The 21,895-nt window shown below is 39.3% G+C and overlaps 1 protein-coding gene across 2 annotated transcripts in view; it reads left to right on the top strand.

The window, feature by feature from the left end:
• The window catches only part of KIT (KIT proto-oncogene, receptor tyrosine kinase), an 84,396-nt gene that overhangs the window by 36,670 nt on the left and 25,831 nt on the right, over positions 1-21,895 (top strand). For both annotated transcript variants that reach the window (XM_059922981.1, XM_059922980.1), the window contains exons 3-7: positions 3,338-3,619; positions 5,016-5,152; positions 11,374-11,542; positions 15,446-15,635; positions 18,052-18,167. In XM_059922981.1, coding sequence (XP_059778964.1) covers positions 3,338-3,619; positions 5,016-5,152; positions 11,374-11,542; positions 15,446-15,635; positions 18,052-18,167 — 894 coding nt within the window. The remainder of the gene's footprint in view (positions 1-3,337; positions 3,620-5,015; positions 5,153-11,373; positions 11,543-15,445; positions 15,636-18,051; positions 18,168-21,895) is intronic.

Genomic DNA, 21,895 nt, shown 5'->3' with positions numbered 1-21,895 from the left:
GCTGGGTCTAGGAAGCATAAGACAAAAATTTTTTTTTTGTTCGTTTCCCCCGTCTTTTGATACATAGTGGCTTTGGGTATGACTCCAGCTGAAGGTCTGCAAGGCTGTGATACTCTTCCTAATGAGATTACAATATGGCTTAGCCCATTTGTCCTGGTGATGTGAGTAAACCCTGAGAATAAATTAGGCCCTTTGGGAAGGCGGCATTTTAATGCCTTGAGATTCCAGATACTCCCACTTAGTAAAAACACTTCAGGGAACTAAAGGCCTAAACAGATCAAAGCTTCAAATGAATTGACCCACTTTTAGGGAGTAAATTCCAGAAAAATAACTCAGTTGGCTAAGCACCCCGTGTCCTTCCTAGGTTCTTAATAGAAGTCAGTTCATTCATTTAAAAAATTGTGACCTCTTAGAAACAAAAGGAAAATGTGATGGTTGGATTTCTGTACCTCATCTCATGTGATGAATGCAGTGATTCATCTGTGTTTGTGCTTTTAATATCCTTGTCAGGAGGAGATTTCCTGGGGGGCTAGGGGCAGGGATAAGGGAGGAGTCTCTTTTTGCTGATGTAAAAACTGAAGCACTTAAAGCTTAAGAGACATACCCACATTATAGGAGGAGAAATAGTTTCAGTTCTAGTCCTGGGTTTGTACCTGGCCTGGGGTTGTCCTTGCAACCTCATGCATGGTATTGTGGAAGAGGACCGAATAAATTTATCCTAGATTGTGGATCTGAGCCACCCCTAGAGTCACAGTTCCTCACGGCAACACTTGGATGAGATCGCCTGCTCTGTCTTCCTTATGTAATTGTTATCAGGGAGACAAAATTGTGCAAATTCTAGTTCTGTCAAGGGTTAGTAAAATTGCCTCTCATGTTCCCTGTACGGAAGGTTGCCGTGAAACTGACGCTGCCTCGCCTTAGTTTATCTTTTACTCTTTCCTGGGTGGGTAGCTGCAAAGGAAGACGCGTTGAAAAGCCACAGCTAGCCTCCGGGTATGGTTCCATAATTGTTGAGCCGACCATGTCCTGTTCTTTGACATTCAAGAAGGTACTCTGTAATTTCCAGGTGGTAATGAAGTATCATTCTGCTTATGAATAGGATGGGTAGACAGCTGAATAAATAGGGAAACTGCTGCATTAGCCAAATCAGTCTCACAGAGCTCACAGATTTTCTTGATGGGGGAAGTCATCCCCGGTAACTTAGAACTGTACTTAATTATTACCGATTTAAGATGTTCGGATGCTTAAGTAATGTGTCTTAAACAGCAATGAAGGAAATTGGGACATTGCTGTAGGAACTATGACTCAAGTGACTGAGAAAGAATAGGTGGAAAACTAACCAGCTATAGCCTCGAACCGTATTTCAGCCATTATGAGATAATTTGTTTGCAGAGTAACTTAGGAAGGCTGGGAGGTGCATAATTTGTTTTGGAAAACTCTTTGAAAATTGATCAAAATTATATGATAAGTATATTTCAATTATGTCATTGATTTTTGTGGGACACCCGATTTACAGATGGAAAGGACAATTAAAAAACATTTTAAGTGTAATCTGTTGGCCCAACCCTGTATCTGTATTATCTTTACACAGTAGAGGCGGCAGCATATTGTGTATACAGAATGAGGTTTGTATTTGCTAATATGAGGTCCCAGTTGACCGGAGGCTTTCCCAGTCCATGCCTGGTGTCCTGGCATAATTATTAAGAGTACCCCTTTCAGTCACAAATATCCTGGTTTGGACAATCAAGTATTTGCCATAGCATTTCTGAAACTCATAAACTCCCCGTGTTCATATCAATTTATTTGATTTCTAGAAGTTCTATTTATACATATCTTTCAAGGAATATGAATAGAGTGAGACCCACATGTTATTTATACTGTGTGGCCTCCTGATAGTTTTCTAGATTCTATTCAGAAGCTGGAAGATCCTGGAGACTGGGAACTCTGGAAAGAGGCCCACGCGGAGGGGTTAGGGTTTTGTAGGAATGAAAACACTAAACGACAATTTTATGATGATTCAGTTTTGTTCATTTTCAGTCTTAATTTTACTCTATTGTTACTTATAAGCTGATTGAAATTTATCTTAATGAAGAAAGAATTGTGTGGAATGTCCCTGTGCTCAGGGTGTTCACCGGGTTGTTCTTAGGAACTTTCTGAAACCCGTGTTGTTACAAACAATGGAGATGCTGGTAATTCTCTCACTTTATAAGGAAAAATATCTGGACCCCTCCAGCTCCTTCTCCACATTGATGTACTCTGCACTGTTACTACTGATTATCATACAAGCTTCAGGCTGACCCATATTCCTTTCTTCTTAGCACATCTTGAGTACTGATAACACTGGTTAGTCCCCCTTTTAAACATTTCTTATTTTTTTCCCTTTCCTCTCACTGAATACCCTCACATGGCTCCTAGATCGTGGTCATTTTGCCTCCCTGTAAACCTCTGTGTTCTTCTTTTAATTCATAGACTCTTTCCCATGCTTCTCCCTTAGTCTTGGAGGCGTATAGTACATATTTGACTTTGAAGTCAAGCACACTTGGGGACAAATGAGGCAAGTTATTGTATCACCAGAGGGAAATTATTTCACCTTTCTGAACTAAATAGGTCTTCTTACTTGTTAAATAGATTTTAAATATATATATATATATATGATTAATTCGGAAACTGGTACAACAAGGAAGTATATTTGGACACTTTTCAAAAAAGTGATAAAGGCTCACACAAAAGTAGAAGTTGTGTCAATTAGATAAGATCAAAACAAATTCCAGATTGGACAGTAGGTGGGAAAGTCCTGAACAAGGTATAATTCCACTTTTTCCCATCCTATTAGATATCATCAGGCTGGCTTATTCTTGGCCCAGTTTCTTTGGAGTGTTCCCTGCTGTAGAAAAAAAGTAACTATTACAGTAAAATATTCCCAGAGCTTTAAGAGTTCAAATTGTGGTATCAGTCAGACCTGGCTTTGAGTTCTATCTTGCCATTCCTGGGCTGTGTCACTTAAGGAGAGTTACTGTTTTTGAAACTTCACTTTATCGATATAATGGTGATAATGATAGCGCCTGTCACATAGGGGTGTATTGAGGATTAAATGAGAACGAGAAGTGTGTAATGGTCCAGGCTTAGTGCCTGACACATGGAAAGTGTTTACTAAGTGTTAACTCTTCCTTATTAGTATGATTCGGATAAATTCTACTTTTGTTTGCAAAGAATAAAGTCAGCAGCCATTTGGGCCACTAGGAATTGTTGTTATGAGCGGCAATATTTTAGATTTTTATAAAATGTTTTCAGTGTCTATGACCAGCCATTCAAACTACTGATTGTTGATATGCTGTAGATCCTGAGAAGCTTTTCCTGGTTGAGCTTCCCTTGTACGGGAAGGAAGGCAACGACACGCTGGTCCGCTGTCCTCTGACAGACCCAGAGGTGACCAATTACTCCCTCACGGGGTGCGAGGGGAAACCTCTTCCCAAGGACTTGACGTTTGTCGCTGACCCCAAGGCCGGCATCACAATCAGAAACGTGAAGCGCGAGTATCATCGGCTCTGTCTACACTGCTCGGCAAACCAGAAGGGCAAGTCCGTGCTGTCGAAGAAATTCACCCTGAAAGTGAGGGCAGGTACGGGCCCTTGTTTGCTTTCTTCTGGGAGTCGGAGCATCCTGTGATCTAAAAGAAGACTTCTCTCTTCTCACTGGTCCAACTTAGTATGTCACTCAGGTAGCTTCTCAGATCGTTTCCCCCAGCCTCAAAATAATGCCGGCTGCTTGTGAATACTTTATTTCACAGTCTCCATCCCATGTGTTGGGTCCATGACCACCTCCAGCTGGGTGTGTCTACCAGGGATGGGCATTCAGATGGTCCTGGGGACAGTCTTTAAACCTACTGACATCAGGACATCCCAAAGTTTCATAATTGCACAAAGTGTTCCTTCCAAGAGAAACTCATTGGGAAGCCTTAGTTACACTGAAAAGATTAGCACACAGTTATTCACTCCTTGATTTACTATTGATCTATGAATTGACTTCCTCCTCAGCTATTTAATTTTAATACCTTCTCAAACTATTCACAATCTGAGGAGGAAAGTACCAGCTGACTTTGGACCTTGTTATTAATGTGGCATTATGTAGAATATTTTGATAGCTGGAAGATACCCAGATTTTTGTATTTCAGAGATCATCTAACTCAACACCAGTTGGCATTTAGCTATTGCGTAGTTTTTATTAAGGCTTTTGAAAAAGGATGCTCTTTGGAATTAAGGAAAGTTTGATTATTTTTTAAACCTGTGATTTTAAGAAATAAGAAGTTATTTTTTTTTTTTAATTATTATTTATTTATTTATTTATTTGGCTGTGTTGGGTCTTCGTTTCTGTGTGAGGGCTTCCTCTAGTTGCGGCAAGCGGGGGCCACTCTTCATTGCGGTGCGCGGGCCTCTCACTATTGTGGCCTCTCTTGTTGCGGAGCACAGGCTCCAGACGCACAGGCTCAGTAGTTGTGGCTCACGGGCCTAGTTGCTCCGCGGCATGTGGGATCTTCCCAGACCAGGGCTCGAACCCGTGTCCCCTGCATTAGCAGGCAGATTCTCAACCACTGCGCCACAAGGGAAGCCCTAAGACGTTATTTTTACAGCGCGTGGGAAAGATGCCTGTTTGGTTAAAAGAATATAATTAGTTGTTGGTCACATTCTCATGAAACCATCAAGTCAAATAAAGTGAAGGCAGCTTCACTGTGCCAGGGCTTCTACCTATTTCAAAATAGCATTGATCAGGATTATTATAATCTCAAAGTAGACAGTCTATCTTTTTCACTCGGTGTTAATGAAGTTACTTGAGGGATGTACAATTTAATTGCTGATGTCTTCAAATATACAAGTAATACAGATCGGTTAGTACCATACCTTATATCTTATTTAAAAGACCACAAAGTGAGCTGGGGACAGCTGAGGAAAAATGGTAAGTTAAAACGTTATGCTATACTACAGCCAGTTATTTGAGGGCCATGTTTCGTTTTATTCTAGCCATCAGAGCTGTGCCTGTTGTGTCTGTGTCCAAAGCCAGCTATCTTCTCAGGCAAGGGGAAGAATTTGCAGTGATGTGCTTGATAAAAGACGTGTCTAGCTCTGTGGACTCAATGTGGATAAGGGAAAACAGCCAGGTGAGTGGATTGTTTTCTCCATTTGCCTCAATGTATCATTCTCTCTGTGTGGGAGAGTTGAAGGTTTTTCTTTAAAAGAGTCTTTTTTAAAAAATTTATTTTCTTGAAGTAGAGTTGAGTTACAATGTTGTGTTAATTTCTGCTGTACAGCAAAGTGATTCAGTTATACATACATGTACATTCTTTTACATATTCTAGAGAAGTCTGTTAATTGTCCTGGGGATGGCTCAGCTGGTGTGTCTGTCAGGGGTGGAACTGTCTAGAGTGTGTACAGACGTGTACTTACCCCTTTCATTGCACCATATGTAGATGTGTACATTCATTATGAGTAACAAAGAAATGTCATTTTGTAAATTTATTTTGAGAAAGTCGTAGAGAAAACTTCAGACTTGTTATTACTCCATGCTGTTTCTTTGAATGACTTTCGTGGGGGAAAAAAAAAATTAATGGTTCAGTGAGTAACTACCTTGATTTTTAAAGCTACTATGGCAACTATTCAGGCCAGATTATTTAAAATATGGGGGAAAGTTGCCAATTTTTTTCCTTCCATATTAACAACGTAAGTCAATGGTCTCAGATGTTAGCCAAGAAGCCCTTCCCTGTGCCACGGAGAGGCCTGTCGATTTGAGAGATTTCTTTTTGTATGGATCAGATTTCCTCCTTTGAGACTGCTTACCCGAGGTCAGGTTGCTAATGGTTTTCTATTTGTTTTAGTCGCTATTAATAAAACGGGTGTCATCAATCTGAAACATTTGGACATGTTTAGGTTATCATTCATTTAACAAATGCATATTGAATGTCTACTGTATGTCAGATACCGTGTTAGGCATATCTTAAAATTAAATAAATTTTAGCCAGTTATATTTGAAGGTTTTTCTCCCTCTCTACTACTCGTATTAATTACAAGGTCTTTAAAATGTCCAGTTTCCCTAATATTTTGCCTTAAGATTCCCATTGACTGAGTTTTTAATAATTTTTGTTTGAATGATCTTGGCCAACTGGTTAATTTGCTATCGTGGTAGTTTTTCTTTAGTACACACGTGCGTGTTACATTGGAAGAAAGGAAGTACTGTCTTTTCATCCTCCTCTTCCTCTTCTTCCGCCTCATGCTCTGTATTCAACATTGGCTGTTTCATGCCTGTTTAGAGAATCCTTTGCTAAACAAGTAACTATGGTGATTAGCATAATGCAAACCATTATGATGGCGTTCGTGTAGACCTGTGATGGATGATACCTTGCTAAGTGAAGCCTGCCATTAACAGGAGAGTGGAACCAATGAGTCAGAGAAACAAGTCCTATCATAAAACCAATAGCTTACATATGAATTTTTGACTAACCTTATAGAACACAGTCCCATATTAATTGCCTTTCTATGATCCTTGATTTCAGATGAGAGAACAATTTACGGTGTGTGTAACTGAGCCTCTACATAACTTGAAAATTAGCCTTTTTGAGATGAGAATTAAATTGCCCCAGGCAGTTTTGTTCTGAACCACTTTTTCCCAGGAGTCCTGCATGCCATTCCCAATTAATCCACTGGCGCTGGTAGATAAGCCTGCAGTGTTGGGAACTCTTTGGGGAAATCCCAGTGAGCACCTCCAAGGGTTAAGGAAAAGCAAATCACGCGCAAACAATATGTAATGTGTGACTTGCAGATGGGGCTCATGGCTGTATGCCAGGGTTCATCCATGAATCTTTTATTGATATCCTTTGGCTTAATTTGGAATACCTAGCACTGTTATAGCACTATCAAATTCTTTTAAAAATCCGTAGTATTTGATCTGGATCATTTAGAATAAGTTAAACTCACAATGAAATTTAGGGTAAAACAACTGTTGTAGTATTTTTGCAACTGTTTGTTTTAAAACGTAAGAGAGTCTTGGAGTTTATTCAACACTGTGAATCTTGGTTAGCTTTTCTAAGGTTTCCAAACCCTCATATTTTTGCTTGCTTTTATTATGATCTTTGACAGTATCCTAAATTATGGCCTTCGGGTTTGGGTGTTGATGTTGTATCAATTATTAACAAACTATTCCTTCTAGCACCAATGTATTCATTGTCCTGTTTAGCTCCCTAAACAGGGACTCCTGGGCTCTTGCAGGAACTAGAAGGAAGATAACCAGGAATCTAGAATATAGTCTTGTGACCTGTCCATTGTCACTCTGCCTTTGCCGAGGAGAAGTCTGTAATATGATGGACTGGAAAAGGCGAGAGAAAAATGTCACTTGCCCTTTGTCTCTTCTTAACAATTACTCTCAGGCAGGAAAATGTCAGCTTTCTGCCAATTATTAGAAGAATCTCTTAGAAGGGATTATCTTCAAACTGACATAGTGCTCCAAACCGGAAAGGCCTTTAAAGACCTTTATTCTCTCATTGCCTTTTAGAAACAAAAGCTGAGACCATAGTGGCATCCTTGACTTGGCCAAGATCTCACAGTTAGTTAACCAAGCAGGTTTCTCTTCTTTTTAATTCCAAAACATTCAACTTTGGCAGTCAGCTTTTATGTATGCTTATCTTAGTGAAAAGAAATTTCCAAAAATATAATAACATCAGAAAAAAGAAATAGCTATAATTCTACCACTGTACATTAGCAGCGCTGTGCAATAGAAATAGAATGTGAGCCTCCTATGTAATTTAAAATTTTCTAGTAGGCACATGACAGAGTAAAAAAAAAAAAGTAAAATTGATTTTAATGTATTTTATTTAACGCAATATATCCAAAATATTTTATCATATAATTAATATTAAAAAAATTTTTTTAAACATCTTTATTGGAGTATAATTGCTTTACAATGGTGTGTTAGTTTCTGCTTTATAACAAAGTGAATCAGTTATACATATACATATGTTCCTGTATCTCTTCCCTCTTGCGTCTCCCTCCCTCCCACCCTCCCTATCCCACCCCTTTAGGTGGTCACAGAGCACTGAGCTGATCTCCCTGTGCTATGCGGCTGCTTCCCACTAGCTATCTATTTTACGTTTGATAGTGCATATATGTCCATGCCACTCTTTCACTTTGTCACAGCTTACCCTTCCCCTTCCCCATATCCTCAAGTCCATTCTCTAGTAGGTCTGCGTCTTTATTCCCGTCTTGCCCCTAGCTTCTTCATGACCATTTTTTTTTCTTAGATTCCATATATGTGTGTTAGCATACGGTATTTGTTTTTCTCTTTCTGACTTACTTCACTCTGTATGACAGACTCTAGGTCCATCCACCTCACTACAAATAATTCAATTTTGTTTTTTTTATGGCTGAGTAATATTCCATTGTATGTATGTGCCACATCTTCTTTATCCATTCATCTGTCGATGGACACTTAGGTTGCTTCCATGTCCTGGCTATTGTAAATAGAGCTGCAGTGAACATTGTGGTACATGACCCTTTTTGAATTATGGTTTTCTCAGGGTATATGCCCAGTAGTGGGATTGCTGGGTCATATGGTAGTTCTATTTTTAGTTTTTTAAGGAACCTCCATACTGTTCTCCATAGTGGCTGTATCAATTTACATTCCCACCAACAGTGCAAGAGGGTTCCCTTTTCTCCACACCCTCTCCAGCATTTATTGTTTGTAGATTTTTTGATGATGGCCATTCTGACCGGTGTGAGATGATATCTCATTGTAGTTTTGATTTGCATTTCTCTAATGATTAATGATGTTGAGCATCCTTTCATGTGTTGGCAATCTGTATATCTTCTTTGGAGAAATGTCTATTTAGGTCTTCTGCCCATTTTTGGATTGGGTTGTTTGTTTTTTTGATATTGAGCTGCATGAGTTGCTTGTAAATTTTGGAGATTAATCCTTTGTCAGTCGCTTCATTTGCAAATATTTTCTCCCATTCTGAGGGTTGTCATTTCGTCTTGTTTATGGTTTCCTTTGCTGTGCAAAAGCTTTTAAGTTTCATTAGGTCCCATTTGTTTATTTTTGTTTTTATTTCCATTTCTCTAGGAGGTGGGTCAAAAAGGATCTTGCTGTGATTTATGTCATAGAGTGTTCTCCTTATGTTTTCCTCTAAGAGTTTGATAGTGTCTGGCCTTACATGTAGGTCTTTAATCCATTTTGAGTTTATTTTTGTGTATGGTGTTAGGGAGTGTTCTAATTTCATTCTTTTACATGCAGCTGTCCAGTTTTCCCAGCGCCACTTATTGACGAGGCTGTCTTTTCTCCACTGTATATTCTTGCCTCCTTTATGAAAGATAAGGTGACCAAATGTGCGTGGGTTTATCTCTGGGCTTTCTATCTTGTTCCATTGATCTATATTTCCGTTTTTGTGCCAGTACCATACTGTCTTGATTACCGTAACTTTGTAGTATATAGTCTGAAGTCAGGGAGCCTGATTCCTCCAGCTCCGTTTTTCTTTCTCAAGATTGCTTTGGCTATTCAGGGTCTTTTGTGTTTCCATACAAACTGTGAAATTTTTTGTTCTAGTTCTGTGAAAAATGCCAGTGGTAGTTTGATAGGGATTGCATTGAATCTGTAGATTGCTTTGGGTAGTAGAGTCAGTTTCACAATGTTGATTCTTCCAATCCAAGAACATGGTATATCTCTCCATCTATTTGTATCATCTTTAATTTCTTTCATCAGTGTCTTATAATTTTCTGCATACAGGTCTTTTGTCTCCTTAGGTAGGTTTATTCCTAGATATTTTATCCTTTTTGTTGCAGTGGTAAATGGGAGTGTTTTCTTAATTTCACTTTCAGATTTTTCATCATTAGTGTATAGGAATGCTAGAGATTTCTGCATTAATTTTGTATCCTGCTACTTTACCAAATTCATAACATAAAAATTATTGATGGGATATTTTACACTACTTTTTTCATATTAAGTCTTTAAAATCTGGGGCATATTTTATATTTACAACACAACTCAATTTGGACCTACTACATTTCAAGTGCTCAGTAGTCTCAAGTGGTTAGTCCTTATAAATGCTATATTGCCCACATTTTTTTTCATGTTTATTTTCTCTCTCCCCTCATGCATATGTATTAACACATGGTTGCTGTCTTAAGGTACACTCATTTTATGCTTTTTACATAAAAGAAGCATTTTTCTTATTTTCCCGTATTCATAATTTTGATACCTGGTATACATTTAGGTCATCTCCAATTTTTCACTGCAGTAAATATCTTGGAGCTTTTGTTTTCTATTGAGTTGTTTCCTTGAGATAAATTTGCTGGAGTTGCTCAGTGGTCTGAACATGCTTCCAAGTTGCTTTCCAGAAGGACTGTTCGGATTTACAGTACTGTCAGAATGGTCTAATGCTAATAGGTTCACGATAGCCTGGCCAGGGAATCACCCACCCTTGATCTTGTTCCATGTCAATATCAGCTCCTGTTTATTTTCTTTTTTAGTTGCTTCCCTCCCCCCATTGTAATAGGAATGTGTTCATGTTACAGAAAATTTGGAAGATGCAGAAAGCTCTATGCTATTCCTTTTAATCTTTTCAGAGAGTGGTTATAGTTTATATTATGGTTGTTTCCCCATGACGTTTTCCATACAAGAAATCTCTCCATGTCTTATCTGCAGATAAATATTAACAGTGGGATGGTGATATCACACGAGTAAATGCACAACCTTTTCTCTTCAGCTCATGTGTAAATAATTTGGGATTTTGTCTTAGATGTCTTATATACTTTGGAACTCCCTTTAATACTTGCCAAAATTCTGCTGGGTAAGAACTATAGGATGAATTTTCGAGTTAGTCTTAGACACTGTAAGTCTATTTTTATTCATGAAAATAATATAAATGTTAATAAAATAGAACGATTGTTACTAGTGATGTGTTTTCTTTCAAACACTGGGATGTAGAATAGAAAAAAATATATACAACAGGAAATATTGATAGGATATAAATATGCTGACTTGTAAAAAATATCAGTATCCTGTATTATTTCTTATATAAGAACTTTTAAAATTTGGCACTGTTAAAAAATATTTAGCACTGCAGAGAATTTGGAATTACGTATGCTGTGGTTATTAAGAAATGAATTTTCATGTTTTTCCAATCATTAATAATGACTATCTTTCAATATAATCCTGTAATATGAAGTATTCCAATGACAGACTTGTCATGATGTTTTATTATACTTACTTAACTAGTGTATAATGAATGCTAATACGGAGAAGTTAATTGCTGCTATTTTTAACTTATCTAGGAAAGATCCTGCATATAAATTTTATGGTAATCTTTGATTTTTTTCCCTCCCCTTCTGAAACCAGCAGACTAAAGAACAGGTGAAGAGGAATAGCTGGCATCAGGGTGACTTCAATTTTCTCCGTCAGGAAAGATTGACTATCAGCTCAGCAAGAGTTAATGATTCTGGCGTGTTCATGTGTTATGCCAATAATACTTTTGGATCAGCAAATGTCACAACAACCTTAGAAGTAGTAGGTAAATATCTCTGGGAATGGATAAATTACTGGCATAGTGAATGAAGAAATTACTAGATAGTTTCCTTTTTACGTTAATGGAATGTTGAACAGATTCTTAGGGTTTTTATAATTACTGAATGAATGGATGAATATATGAAAGAAAATGATCTTTGTAGCCTCTTCCAACTAGAGCACAAAAGCAAATTCTACCAATTTAATAGAGGCAAGTGGAAAGTTGTAACTGTGAAGCTGTTTGAACATGTCATTCTCTGCTTACCTCCCCTACCTCAACAAATAAAATGTAGGTTGAGCCTTTCCAGAAACTCTAGTCCTTGCTGAATGACTTGAGTTTGGAAATGGATGGAGACTTTTGTCTGTGTAGGAAGGCATATGCTTAGAGCTTAATGTATTTCTCTGAATCTTTTGGTGAGGGTCCTCAGCCTTTTGGTTTATCGTTTTATGATTCATGGGCTCTAGTCACCCTTTGTAGCAGAAAGAACTGAATTGGCTTCTCCTCCTCAGTACACCCCTGACCTCACCCTGTCATCCAGCCTTATAGGCTGCAGCATAAACCTTCAGGAAGGCAGCCCACCAGGCATGGGTCATTGATTCTACAGAGCATAAACTGAAACATGTAACCTGTGCCCTAACCCCATCATATCTGGTATACACAACTGGTTTAGTCTTCCGTGCTTTAGAAATCTTACTGAATATTTATTTCCCAAGCATCTACTTAATGAGATCAGAGTGTGGTATTTTAAATTACTGAAAATAATAATAATTTAAAAATTACTTTGTTTACACTTTTCTTGTCTTTTGAGTAGTTTGCATTTAATCTATTTTCTTGTCTTTTTAATGCAACCATATTCTCAGTGCTTGACTTTGATTAAGTACTTGTAGGGTGGTGAAATTCATCATGCGCAATAATAAAATGATGTGATACTTGTTTTCATTTCTCTCCTTTCCCCCATATTTCTTCAATAATTTATGTACCAATGTTAGAGGTCTGCGATTTATCCCACAATAATCTCATATGATTTTGGCGTTTCTGCCCATGTTGTAATGGAAAGTATCTCACCAGACTGAACGTGAAAAAGACACTTTACTTGCAATTACAGAGCCAGCCCAGAGAAAGGGTACTACTCTGTCCCTAAACGTGATCGTGAACCATTTATTAATTTGAATAAAAGGCTATGCTTTTAAAATATTAAACTCCATAAGTGCTAATTTGCTAAGTTGATTAGGGAGCATGTTGATATATCAGCTTCAGCTCCAGAAAGCAATTAGTAGGGATGTTTGGAGCTTATTGTTGTATGTAATCAGATTTTTAAAATCCATTCATCAATTTCCAAGAATATAACTGTGTAACTGGAAAGACTTGAGGCCGTGAAACCTGAATCTGGCTTTGTACTGTTTCAGGAGTGGGTTGGGATGGGATGAACAGTAAGAGACAAAGAGAAAAGTAATTTCTTTAGGGGCTGGGAGTAGGATTTGGACACAAGACTTCGGGGTGGCCCCAAGCTGGTTTTGAGTTGGAGCTCTGTCACTTAACTTTCAAATGCACCCCACTTTAACTCTGCCTGCATTTTCTCTTCCGAGAAACATAGCCTTTAACTCCCAAGGCTGTGGAGGGAGAAAGGCCATATATTTTGCAGATGTGCTTGGCACAGTGTTTGCACTTGATTAAATAAATGTTAATGTCTCATCAATTTCTTAAATCATCCTCTGTAACAACCCAGGTGGGGTTCTTTGAGTCTAATAATTCTTACACTTCATGAATTTGAAGCCGTGTCCTATTATAGGACATAAAACTATATTGAGCAAACTGGACTATAGAAAACTCAGGAGAACTTTAGTATTTTGTACATGATGATAGGGAGAGAAATCAGTGGAAATATTCTTGTCTGTGGTGTTTGAATATTTTGCATTGTGTGATATCTTTGAATTTATGACCTTGAGTACCTGTAAATTTAATGTAACATTCAGACAAAACATTTATTTCCTCAAAATTAATCTAAATTAGCTTAAAGAATGGCAGGGGTGTACCATTTATGATTCCAGTATTAGAACAAGGTGGTGTTCTCATTTCATTTGGATGATTTTTGATTTTCACCTGAAAAATATTTTTTCCACTGATACAAAGGACAGTTTGACTCCATTTTTTTATTCTGAATCTGTAGGAAACTAAAGGAGAGTTAAATACTCTAATGTCAACCTCATGTGGGCCATCAATATATTTAACCAAACAGTGCCAAAGACAATGGCACTGTTTGGGTAAATGATAATATAAAATGCTATAATTAATTTTCAAATTTTGAAAAATAAATAGAAGATTAAAGCTCTTCCATAATTCCACTAACTTGATATAACCATTTTTAGGATTTGGTATATGGTTATATTTTTATGTGCAACAGGATTTTAACTATACATACAATTTTATGTTCTCTCTCTTTCTCACTTAAAGTACGTGGAGACTTTAGGCTGTGCTACAGTAAAGAGACCAGCCTTGGCTTCTTACAGACCTGTATTCACATGTAGGCTCTGCTTTGGGTAGCCAGCTATATGGCTTTCCAGGACTTGATTTCTTTTTCATCTATAATTAAGGGTTACAAGCGTTCTCTTTCAGTATTGTTATAAGTTAAATGTTTGTCATAATTATTAAATAAAGTGTATGCTAAAGAACTTAAGGCAGTTCTTGGCACATAATAAGCATTCCATAAATGGACGCTATAACTATGATATTGGCAGTTATTTTATGATGGTCTTTTTCAAGCTCTTCCTTGTATTATTATTATTATTATTATTATTATTATTATATAATAATTTCTAAGGGCTGCTTTATTTACTTAACCAGTTCTCTATTTTCTCATTTTTAAAATTATTATGACTAGTGTAAATAGCACTTCTTTTTGCACGTAGCCATCTACCTCACTAAGAAGAGTTCTTGGATTAAATTGAAAAATAGATAATTTTTTAAAATCTATATTGCTAAATGCTTTCCAAAAGAGTTGTGCCCATGTACAAAGTGTAATTCAGTGTGCTACTTTAATTACACTTGCAAAATTATTGAGTTTATTTCAGATTAGTTTTGCTATTTTTCCATAGAGTGGATATACATTATTTTTTAACAGCTTTATTGAAGTTTTGCTATTTTTAATATGTGAAAAGGGACACCTTATTTAAATTAGTAGTTTATTTTTCCTTCTATATTTTCATGTCCTCTTTTTCCTATTACCTTAATTAATTTTCCTATGTATAGATATTTTTTGAAAATGTTTATGTATTCAGATTTGTCTTTTATGATTTTTATTTCTTTGGTTGCTTCTAAAAAGCCTAGAAAACTCCCCTCGCCCTCCCCTCCACAAAGTTTGATAGAAGTAAATTCTGTTGTTTAGTTAAAAATATGGTTTAATTATTAAAATGCTGTCCTTGATTCATTTGTGATATATATGATAAGATCTAAGTTTATTTTTCTCTAAATACTAAATGACATTCTTGCAACATTTTTATTAAATATTGGGGCTCTCTTCCCCTTCTTGATTTATGACATCTTCTTATCACATATACAATTATATTGGATCTGGGTATGGGCTAACTATTTAGTCCAAATACTTTTTAGCCTAATAAACATCAGGACTGGTAGTTCTAGAAGATTTATAAGATGGTGATAGATGTTTAACAGACTTGCTTAAGAGACAGAGATAAGAGAATAAACATTTCCAACGTGTGTCCTTTCTCACTTTATGACCATGATTCTCCAAGAGCAAAATAAAATGTAAAATGGCTAGTCAAAATTCTTACTTGTCATTGCCAATTAATACTGGAAATCAGTCAATATCTTTATAATCCAAAGATGAAGTTTTGTTATTTGTCAAGATTTTGGGGATAACAGTTTCTTTCTGTCTCATTCTGCTGTGATTAGATAAAGGATTCATTAATATCTTCCCTATGATGAATACAACAGTATTTGTAAACGATGGCGAGAATGTGGATCTGGTTGTTGAGTATGAGGCATATCCCAAACCTGAACACCGACAGTGGATATATATGAACAGAACTTCCACTGACAAGTGGGAAGATTACCCCAAGTCTGAGAATGAAAGTAACATCAGGTAAGAAAAGGGCCTTGTTTGGGGAATTACACGTTCCCCCCACCCCATCGCCTTGGCTTACTGGATCCTATTTCTGTGACCCGTCAATGTATGAGAGGACAGCTGATACAGAAGGAAGTTTGGGGCTGCTTCCTGAGTCTTCATCATTTCATTTTGCTGTGTGTTGAGAGCACACAGAAAAGTCCATGCGTCAGTTTTCTTGTTTGTAAATTGGAGGATAGTTCTCTCCTAGAGTTCTGAGGATAGTTCAAAGCAGTGACTAGCATATACTAGGGGCACATTAAATAATTTTCTTCAGAGAAAGAGAAATGTTAGTGCCTTTAATCATTTTTTTAAAACTGTAAGAAAACTAAGAATCATTAAGCATCTTTGGGCCAGGCAGTGAACCCAAGTTTCTTTTACATCAGACCTCTCTCTGTCTTTTTTTTTAAAATTTTTAGTTACTTACTTACTTACTTACTTACTTATTTATTTATGGCTGTGTTGGGTCTTCGTTGCTGCGCGCAGGCTTTCTCTAGTTGCCGTGAGCGGGGGCTACTTTTTGTTGCAGTGCATGGGCTTCTCATTGTCATGGCTTCTCTTGTTGAGGAGCACGGGCTCTAGGCGCACGGGCTTCACTAGTTGTGTCACATGGGCTCCGTAGTTGTGGCTCGCGGGCTCTAGAGTGCAGGCTCAGTAGTTGCGGTGCACAGGCTTAGTTGCTCTGCGGCATGTGGGATCTTCCTGGACCAGGGCTCGAACCCGTGTCCCCTGCATTGGCAGGCGGATTCTTAACCACTGCACCACCAGGGAAGCCCCAGACCTCTCATTTGATCCTCAAAACATTTATAATAAAAACACTAGCAATAGTGACACTCCATGTAAGCTGTGTGTGCTTTTTTCCTGCCATGTGCTGTTCAAAGTCCCTCATGTACATTAACTCAATAATTTTGGTCCTCACAAATCCGATGAGGAGGCACTCTTACTTCCCTTCTTTCTATAGAAGAGGAATCTGAGACCTAGATGGGTTAATTTGACCAAGAGCCCACGGCTGATAAGAGGTAGGTGCCTAGATAGAGTTAGTATTTTTTCCTAGTCAGGAGCTCTTGGCTGTTGTAAGAGTGTGGATAAGAAAGGATGCTGTCCTGGGCCTCGGTCTAAGGGTTGGAGGGAAGAGGATGGATTGGGAGGTGTCCGGGCTTCCTCCTTAAAGGTGATCGGAGGGGTAGGAAAGAGGCAGGAGCTGAAGATGCTCTCAGGAGTCTGGTTGTGGCAGCCAGGTTGGATGGTAAGAGGCAATAGTATTTGAGGGGGAGGGGAGAGGGAGGGGGCAAAGGCAGTGAGCTCAGCTTGGGGTTTGTTGAATTTGAGGTTGACTGTGGGATCTTGAGCGGGGATGTTCAGGTAGAATGTATCGTAGGTCAGGTTCCCTGGATGCAGCGCCTACGGGAGGGATTCACAGGCAAGGTCTTCATTAAAGGAGAGAGAGCCGTGGCGGGGAGTTGGGGGGAACAGGGTAGAGAGGGGAAAGGAGAGAAGAAAGGGTGTGGGTGAGCCACAGTCCGGTCCCAGGGACACTCTGGACGGGGGTGGTGGTGGGACGTGAGCATAGGTCTGTAGAGGAAGAAGGCATAGGACAGGGAGGTCTGGACTAGAGGTCAGGATTTGAAAGTTGTGAGCAGACAGTAAGTAGTTCGGGGGAGCGTGGATTGCCCAGGGAGCACGTGCAGTGTGAGAGGAGAGACTGAACCAGCCACCGCGTGTCGAGTCGGTTGTGGTGGTCAAGGGGCACCCTGGGCGCTCCATCCACGCTGGAGCCCGTGTCAGTAATGCCCCTGATGGTGGTACTGCGTGCTCAGTTATCACAGCCATCTATGATGTCCTTGCTGTGAAACAGAAGGTCGAATAGCACATGCTGCAGAGGACACTGGGAAGAAGCAGCGGCGGGGTAGGAGGAAAGCCAGGAGACGGTGGTGTCACAAGAAGGAAGGTGAGGGCAGCGGTATTGACCTTGCTGTGTGACCCTGAAGCATCTGCATGGAGATGCCTGCCAGCCTGGCGTTTTGCCAGGCAGGTGCTGCTAAAGCAGGGCGGGCGAGTTCAGGGCACTGATGAGAGGGAGGTTGAACAGAGGACCAGGGCAGAGAAGGATGCGGCCGTGGGGACAGCTCAGGAAGAGGAAGAGGCTGCCATCTCTGTGAGGTTGCCTTTATGCCGAGAGAGCCTTTCCCCACTCTGTATTCTCACACGCCAGGCATCTGTCCCAAATGAAATATGTGTGTGTGTTCGTGTTTGTTCATGTGGATCTTGTTAATACTGAATTAAGTGGGGCATATTTTTCCAAAATAAGCATGTATTTCCAGGTAGAAACTGATAAAGCCACATGCTTCGAGGCAGGCCGTCCACAGGTGACTGATGGGTTGTCCTTTCTTTGTAGATATGTAAGTGAACTTCATCTAACCAGATTAAAAGGGACCGAAGGAGGCACTTACACATTTCTCGTGTCCAATTCTGATGCGAATTCTTCCGTGACATTTAATGTTTACGTGAACAGTGAGTAGAACGAATGGCTCCTTATCTTTTTATTTTTTTATTCTTTTAAGTTGTGGCTAGTGTTTGTAACAGCTGCTGCACTGAGTTCATTGTGTACTGGGTCAATAACGTTTCATGATAATTTGACCTTAACAAAGACCTCGTGGTTTGGTGGTTGGAAGACTGTGTACAGAAACCAATTCCTTGTCTACATACATTTCACTGACCACATGACCTTGTAGCTGGCGCTCAGATGCTGGCTGCTGCCTTTGAAGTCAACAGAGGAGTCAAAGAAGTTAAAAATAGCAAACAGTTTGAGGGAGAATGTATTCTTACTGATTGTTGAAATGGGGAGGTGGAGGTTGAATAGGAGCTAGATGATGGTATTAGGTGGGAAAGAAGTGCTATCAAGCCCTGACAAACAGTTTCTCGTTACAACGCTTTCTCTTTCGGGGTTGGGGTATTCTTTGTGTGAGATGAATGCAGTATCGATCAGCCCAGTGGGTCCCTACTGCGTATCGTGTGGAGACTGTGGGAGAAGGGAGCAGGTGGTTTGGGGTGGGAGGATGGCAGTGGACCTGGGAACCTGAACACCTGAGCCCTGTGTGGCCCACATCGCACAATGTCTTGGGGCAGCTTCTGTGCACAAAGGCTGATGCCTGGGGCTGTGCCCACCAGCTGGGGCTTCTGCCAAGTGTAGGGCCTGCTCTTGGCTCTGCTCTGGGGCCACCTGCATTTCCCAGGAAGGGTGACAGGTGCCTGCCACACCACACCAGCCAGGGGACCAGAGGCAGGAGGCCTCCAAAGACACGGAATCCCAAGGGACCGGCCCACAAAATGACCATCGGGAATTAGCCATCCTGGGCATGGCGGGGGGTGAGGGTGGGGAGGGCGTGAGGAGACAACCTGGAACAGTCCCTAGAGAACAGCTTAGTAACAGTTTGTGTGTGTTGGGCTGCAGGATGGGAGCCAATTCCCTGTCCTCCAGGAGCTTATCACTTGCTGCATAGAGTGATTTTCCATCGTTACTTCACTGATGCTGCCACTCACCAGAGTGGTGGCGAGCGTGATCCCTTTACAAATGAAGACAGGAAGCAGCTAGCAAGTGACACTCAAGACAGGTTTTTGATTGCTCATCTGGAGTCTTTCGTCAATTCCAGCATTTCCAAAATCGTATTTCCTGAACAAGGTGTTAACATGTATTTAGATAAAGAGCGTCACATCTGCATAAACATTTTTCTTAACTGCGGACCTTCTCAGCATGCTTCATATGCTAACGCGTATTTTGCCTGCCCAGGAGGAGGCATGGGAATGAGCATACACCTGACATTTGTATGACCACAGAACTCTCCTTTTCCAAGGGAAACGTGTTAATTAACATCTCAGTTCCTGGGAACAGTTTTGATTATATGGTATCTCATTGGCCTGCAATTCAGATATCTCTAGATTAATTCAGATGTTCATCAGAAGAGTTTAGTGTATTACACATGGGCAAAACTACCTGCTTACCGTTCAAGTAATTGAAGAGATGATTGCAGGTAAATCAATATCCTTGCAAGCATCGTATCTGTACTGTCCATACAAAACTTTATTTAGGGTGTTCTAGGGCAGTGCTCCTCAAACTGTCTGTGGTAAAGGACCTTTTGTATTTTTAATTTCCAATTCCTTCTGGATCAATACTTCTTATAAAATACAGAAAGAACCAGTCACTAGGAAAGTGAGATGGAAAAGAACAAAGATATATAAAATCCCAGGAATGGATTTTTTTATTATTAGATTCAACAGATACAATTAAGTCAAATTGCTCCTTCTAAATGCTTAGTCTCGGTTTCTATGCTTAGGTCCTGTGGACCAGTACCAGTAGATCATGGACATGGCCTACCCGAGAGGCCTCACTTTGAGAAGCTTAGTAGTTGGGAATTTTATAAAATTGTGTCATTTGCATTTCTCTTTCCCTGGCTTCAAGGTCCAGGGTGCATTAAGATCTGTCTCTTTCCCCCTTTTTCCTGCTTCCGTTTGCCAGTGTGTGTGGTCTGCCAGTCAGTCATGAGTCACTGACCTTAGAAAGACATCTCTGAAGTCACCCTTACTTTTCTCAGGGTGACAAAATTGCTACCTTTTTACTTACCAGCGTAATTTGCCATCCGATAGGATTGCTGTTAATGACCTCTGCTGGTGAATTCACGCCTGTTTGAAACTAGAGAGGAAATGGCCTGAACTGTCCCAAATGATCCTTTCTTGGATTCCCTGTTAGTGCAGGAGGCCTTTTCTATTGTATATTCTGGGGCCCGGGTCACAAATACCTCCCAGCACGTACTGAGCTCCTGCTTCATGGCACTGGGCACACGGATGAGGGTGTGTAGTCTCTGCCCTCGTAGGTTAAGCTCTTCAGGGAGTCTCTGCATTGATGTCAGTTTATTACAAACACTAAGCTGACTATAAAGGCATTTGTTTCACTTACCTAACACGCTGGATTTCTTGATCTCCAAATGCTTTGACAGAGGTAGCATTTTTGTGTGACTCTTTTATCTGTTTCTTATGAAGTATGTCCCAATTGCTCTTCACAGATATAGTTAGCTAATTTCTTTGTTAACTTTATTTTTTGGATTGAAAAAAAAATTCTAGTTGATGTATCATGGGGCAAGATTTTTTTTTTAATGTTAAATTTAAAATCAAAAGCTAAAAATAGTTTTAAAATTTAAACTTGGACCAGTTGTGTCTATTTTGACATACCATTTTAGCTGAGCCAAATACATATGTAGATCTGCTGCATGTTTTATTCTGTAAATAAGCTTAGCCCCAAGGGTGAAAGGAATTGTGCTCTGCAAAAACTAGAATGAATAAAAATCAGAATAATAAATGCATGCTATTAGTGTAGAAATTCAGGCTACTTTCACTCAGGATGGGGATGCATAATTGCTTAATAGATTCAGCTATGAGAAATGCTCAGGAAGATCCTTGATTTTGAATAGTTAAATGTTTGGTGGTTGAAGAATCCATTTGTTTTGAAAATTCCATGTGTAGGTTTGAGGATATTGTGCGTGTGTGTGTGTGTGTTTGTGTTTTAATCACTTATGTGGGAGCCTTTAAGAGAAAAATATGTACATGTTAAACTTGAAAATGTTTTAATACTGTTTTTAACTTCTCTAACAAGCCATGATTTACATGGGTCTGGTAAGTAGGCTCACTGACATTAAAGGTGGTTTATAATGGCCAAAAAATGAAACAAAAAAATCAGTGATTCTTTGCATTGAACTTGCATTACTATAATTACTCTTGACTTGCTTATTGAAGATGTATACAGAAATCAGATTCTTAGTTCTAAAAAGAAGTTTGATATCTTCGGTGAAAATGGCCATTTGTTTCCCTTTCAGATCAAAATTGGGAGGAAAATAGAGTTCTAAGAACTATAAAACTATCCATAAGTGCTTTCTTAATAGGCACTACTCTTTCCAAAATTCCTGCAAATGTTAGAAAAAGTGACATCACCAAGATTCTGTAGGTAGCCTGTGGTAATGGATTAGAAACCTATGGTCTCTTTGGTTATGATAAATGTCATGCAGTAAAGGTTTTTATCAGATCCAGGACAAATAAAAGGCCAAACACGTATTTTAACCCTGATTTTCCACTTGGCTCCTCTCTCTCTCCTCTAACACACACACACACACACACACACACACACACACACACACACACTCACAGACACATACCACATTTTCTTTCCTCATTCATCCACTGAAAGAAATTTA

The sequence above is a fragment of the Balaenoptera ricei genome, chromosome 5 (assembly GCF_028023285.1).
Source record: "Balaenoptera ricei isolate mBalRic1 chromosome 5, mBalRic1.hap2, whole genome shotgun sequence".
NCBI classification, from domain to species: domain Eukaryota; kingdom Metazoa; phylum Chordata; class Mammalia; order Artiodactyla; family Balaenopteridae; genus Balaenoptera; species Balaenoptera ricei.
Note: the sequence above shows the minus strand (reverse complement) of the source record. Positions and strands in the feature narration are given on the sequence as shown.